This window comes from Orycteropus afer, unplaced genomic scaffold (assembly GCF_000298275.1).
Source record: "Orycteropus afer afer isolate SDZICR_OR568_19922 unplaced genomic scaffold, OryAfe1.0 scaffold00245, whole genome shotgun sequence".
NCBI lineage: Eukaryota > Metazoa > Chordata > Mammalia > Tubulidentata > Orycteropodidae > Orycteropus > Orycteropus afer.
This window is the reverse complement of record NW_006921832.1, coordinates 3,352,973-3,358,293: the sequence shown is the minus strand read 5'-3', so window position 1 is coordinate 3,358,293 and position 5,321 is coordinate 3,352,973. Positions and strand designations below refer to the sequence as shown.

Below are 5,321 nucleotides of genomic sequence, written 5' to 3'. Positions count from 1 at the left end.
GCTTTACTATTTGATCCCTTTTTTGCTCTTGTTGCTACCATTTATTGACTGTTGTCATGAAACAGTATAACACTGTTCATTTTTTTTTTTTTTTTTTGGTGGCAAGGGCGGGGATATGTTTATATCTCACTCCACTGTCCTCATCTAAATTTGTAAGAGGGTAGGCATTGTGTCATAGACTTCTTTGGTGTCATTTTTAGCACCAAGACATCAATCAATTCTTAAAAGAATGGTTACATTACAGTGTTAGATGTGGTGATACTTATGGATGTGGGCATTGACTGTGGAAATACATAAGGTCACACTTTGTTATTAGTGTGTTCTTGCTAATTATTATTATTATAACTTTAATTTCCAAATGAGTGTCACAGTTCAACTTAATTGATGATGGAATTATTTCAAAAATGACTATTCAGATATACTTTTGGATGTCTTCTTTTGAAATTGCTATAGAAAATAGTTTAATAGCTATCCAAGAAAATTGATCTTAGTATTTGCATCATACCTATGTTAACCTGTGTTAACCAGTGTCTTAGTTCTCTAGTGCTGCTATAACAGAAATACCACAAGTGGGTGCCTTTAATGAACAGAAGTTTATTTTCTCACAGTTTAGAAGACTAGAAGTCCAAATTGAGGGTGCTGGCTGTCGGGAAAGACTTAACTCTCTCTCAGTTTTGGGGAGGGATCCTTTTCTGTTTTCAGCTTCTGTCCCTCAGTCCCTTGGTTTTCTTCAGGTGGCATGGCATCTGTCTTCCTCTATCTGTGCTTGCTCTCTCTCATGCATCTACTCTGCAAAAAGCTAAGGACAAACTTACACTGAGTTTAGTCAACTTACAATGAGTTTACCAGATTTTGTTCTGGGCTACATTGGGCTATTTCCAAAAATTAAATCTACATGGAAGGGATTCAAATGTGCCTCTATCGAACATATTCAGAAGAATGCATTGGTCTTGAAAGTAGTTCCAGAAGTTCCAGAAATATTTAAAGTAAAGGTAGCCTAATTGAAATTAGTTTGAAATCTTTGTAGAAAACAACTTTGAAGAAGACAGTCATTCTATGTATTTTTAAAGTTATTTCTGAGGTGTTTTTAAGAACTGAATTCATCAACTATACCTTGCATGTGAGTCCTGCCTGTAACGGTGTTACCAGTCTGGTTAAAATCCCTGTGACTGTTACCTCTCAGCAAAGGATCTGGGGTAGGGAGAGACAATGGGGAACTTCAACTATGTACATTTCTATGCTGTATGCCATTTTTTTTGTTTTTACAGTGAGCAAATAGAGTTTTTATAATTTAAAAAAATAATAAAATTTTGACTTAACAATTTAATGACTTTTAGAGAGAGTGACATAACTGGTGCTCTTTGATGAGATTTAAGCTGAAGTAAATGAAGGTGCTGGAATGTACAGAAATGTTATTCTTAATAACTTGGCTTCAGGGGTCTGTGAATCCAAATTTATATATAAAGCTGTGTGCTGCCTTGTATCTTTCAGGAAAAATGTTTATAACTTTCATCAGTTTCTTTAAAAATTATTAGACTCAGAATTTAACAACTATTACAACCAAGTGAAATTCTTTTAGAACCTGAATAACTTATCTTTATCTAAGGTCAAAGATATGCCTACATCACATGTATGTTTGCCTAAGGCACTTGACTGCTAACCAGAAGGGTGGCGGTTCAAACCCACCAGCTACTCCTCTGAAAGAAGGTTGGGCAATCTACTTCCATAGTGATACTGCCTCAGAAACCCAAGGAGGGGTCGCTATGAGTCAGAGATGACTCGACGGCACATAACAACAACATTGTATATTCCTGCAGTTGACAATGAAATCTCATTTCCTAGGATCTCACTGACTTGATTTTTTCTTTTTTTTTTTCCTTTTCTGTTTGAAGGTTTCTTGTTCTCCTCAAGGTCTGAAGGTTTGGGTCCAGGATACTTCATATTTGTGTAGTCGGGCAGGACAGGTCCTCCCTGTCAGTATTCAGATGAATGGCTGGATTCATGGTGGAAACCTGCTGTGCCCATCGTGCTGGGACTTCTGTGAGCTCTGTCCTCCAGAAACAGATCCTCCAGTTTCTAACCTGACTCAAGCTCTACCACTGGGTGAGTAGGTTCTATAGTTGTACTAAAAATAGAATAAACAAGATGTTGAAAATTCTGTTCAAGGAAGCTCTAAAACATATCAAGCTCTTTTCTTCTAGTTGCAGTTTTATGAAAAATTCTTCCTTTCCACTATTAGACATCTGAGGTAGATAAAGTTGACACTTTTATCCAGTAAGAGTAAGGCTACAGAACCTTTCCATGTGAAGAACCTCTGACTTGCACACACAAAAAATTATTGTTTATTCATTAAATACTCAGTAAATACAAAAAGCAATTAGATATATTTTAGTCATTATTATAACCAGGTGAAAGACATTGGGAAAGATACTCAAAAGGATTGACATATCACAAAAAAGAGAGAGGTGCCAGGAGACAAAAATACACACAAAGTCAAATAGAAAGGACATAGACTGGCAAAGAGAAAATGGTTTTCATTGAGAGATACTATACTCATTCTGTGAGACTCCAGACAGGAGAATTGAAATCAAGGATTTGTAGGTGTAGGGAGACAGCTTCCAGTTCAGTCCTTTAGAACCAGGAGGTCAAAGGAAAACTGCCTTGAGAAGAATGTGTTTTCCCATTACTGAACATGCTCAGACTGATAGCCCATTACTAGGAGTTTTAAAACCAGAATTCGTAAGTTCTGAACTAAGGCTTTGATTAAAATGACCTCTGAGATGGTATGGCAGTGTGACATTTTAGAATATAGACAATAAAGATCTTATACAATGTTTTATTTTCTCAACCAGTAGTATTTTTTTTTTTTTTTTTAATGGAAATGTATAGCTCTTTGCCTAGTTCATAGCCTGGTTGAAAACAGAGGGCTACATTCAGTTTCCAAGCCAAAGTTTCTCTACCTATATAAGAATCCAGTTTCATTCCCTTTCTTTCCCTAATCCTGCCATCTTTATCTAGACATGAGCTGTAATTGGAGGATGAGTTTAGGGAGATTATTGTGTTGAGGGTCCCCAAGACCACCTGTAGGTTTGCTATTCTCTAGGACTTGTAGGACTCAGCATATAATCGTACTCATAGCTAACATTTATTATAGCAAAAGAACAGAAAGCAAAATCAGCCAAGAGAAAAGGCATGTGGAGCAAAGTCTGGAGGAAAGTGGTTCCCAGACACTAGCCAAAGGCTGTCCTTGCTAAGGATAACCTACTATGCTGTCTTCTGCACAGTACACCAGTGAATGAGCCAAGTTTTCTGCTGTTACAATAGTAATTACATACAAATGAAAGACCCTTTTGCTGTAGAATACAACGAATGTGTTTCAATACATGGCTAGTATTAATTATGCTCAGTCAACTTTAATGTGAAGTCACTGGGATGATAATTTTTTTTGTTGTTTTGCTTGAATTAGAGGGCTGCTGGTACATAAATGGTAGTTCTAATTGAACTTCCATCCTTAATATTCATCCTAAAACCTAATTCCAGAATAAACCCTAAGAAATTATTACTGTTTTGTCAAAGAGATTATCAGGGATTAAAGCCATTAACATTTAGAATTAAGAAAAAAAGAGCTACCTCCAGATGTTTCAGGGGTAGGATTCTGAGGAGAGTATGTCCAGAAGAGTATGTATAGTGAGGAGAAAGCCAGATGAAGTCGAGGTACTATGAAATGATAAAGTTCCTGTCCTTCAACCATGACAAAGATAAGTGACTCAGAGATTGCAGACTACCCCCTCCACATCCATCAACTGGCGCCTTACATTCTTCTTAAAATGCTCCTTCTTTTCTTTATCAGTCAGTTTATTATTATATTGTTTATGATCAGTTCCTTAATCTGAAATTATAATACCATAATGTGATTTCTTTTCCCATTAATTTACCAGTTTGGAGCTCTGGTGGCATAGTGCCTAAGGCATTTGACTGCTAACCAGAAGGCTGGTGGTTCAAACCCACCGGCTACTCCTCGGAAGGGCAATTGGGTGATCTACTTTTGTAGAGATACTGCCTCCAAAACCCAGGGAGGGGTCGCTATGAGTCAGAAACAACTTGATGACAGTGAGCAGTGAGTTTGGTTTTCTTTCTTTCTTTCTTTTTTTTTTTGGTTATGAGGATGCACACTCAAAAGAGTATTACAATCTCCAGATAACAAAAACAATTTTGAAACATGTGTAAAATACTACAAGAATAGGTATCTTGTGAGCATAATTTTTTAAAATGTCATAAGCATCATTGGTAAAATGATAAGATCTCTGTTCTGGTTACCTAGTGCCACTCTGACAGGAATATACCACAACTGGGATGGCCTTAACAAACAGGAGTTTATTCTCTTACAGTTTGGAGGCTTTAAGTCCAGTTCAAAGTGCCAGGCTCTAGGGGCTGGGTGAAACTGCCTCATCCTTGGAGTCAAGCTCTGCCTTCTGCTCCTGGCCCACTGGAGCTAGAGGTGTTTCTTCTCTCAGACAGCTGCTGGTTGCTGAAGCTGAGAAGCTCCAAGTTTGACTAGTCAAAATGCCCAGTCCCAATGTTACCAAACCACACGGCAAGCCATTAGTTCAAGTTCATTGTAAGTCCCAAGGTGGGCATAGCATGGCAGGCTGCTGAACAACAACACAACCACGGACAGGGTCCAAGCATGCCATAAGCTAGAAACATTCCCAAGGCTTCTCCTTATATACAGGAAGCAGACCACATCCCAAAGGTTCAGCTGGTTGTGGTAGATCCACATGGAATTGATTGCCAGTCTCCTCATGTGCATTAACTACCACCAGCTGCCCAGCCACTCAACCAGGCCCAGCCAAGTTGACACACAACATAACCACCACAATCTCCTTACTTTCCAGTTTAGTAGCGTGCCTGAAAAAATCACACACTGAGCCTTTACTGAACATTTATTAAACTCTGTGCTAGAGATGGTGCCAAACTTACACACACTATTTCTTTTGAGTATGTAATTTGTTTCTTTTTCATAGGCTCTTTCATCCCACCACACTTGTAAAAATAATAATTAGTACTTTATAAATAATTAGAACTAATCTATGATTTAGCTTATTAATCAAATGATCATCTCTAACCTGTCTGTTTTATAAATCATAGTATTTTTAGGTATTTAAGTATATCATAACAGCATTAAAACTTCCAGTATTCTGGAGGAAGTATAAAAAGATGGTCCACATAGTCGCAGGGGACATCAAGCTCAATTGGCATAACATACTATACAAAACATTGTTCCACCTCCTACTTTGGCGAGTAGCGACTGGGATCTTAAA

The 5,321-nt window shown here is 37.7% G+C and overlaps 1 protein-coding gene across 1 annotated transcript in view; it reads left to right on the top strand.

Annotated features, from left to right (window-relative positions):
• LMLN (leishmanolysin like peptidase) overlaps nucleotides 1-5,050 on the top strand; it is a 101,755-nt gene extending 96,705 nt beyond the window's left edge. Inside the window, exons 16-17 of the mRNA XM_042782125.1 lie at nucleotides 1,893-2,103; nucleotides 5,025-5,050. Of these exons, the coding sequence (XP_042638059.1) occupies nucleotides 1,893-2,103; nucleotides 5,025-5,050 (237 nt within the window). The remainder of the gene's footprint in view (nucleotides 1-1,892; nucleotides 2,104-5,024) is intronic.
• The last annotated feature ends 271 nt before the right edge of the window (nucleotides 5,051-5,321 follow it).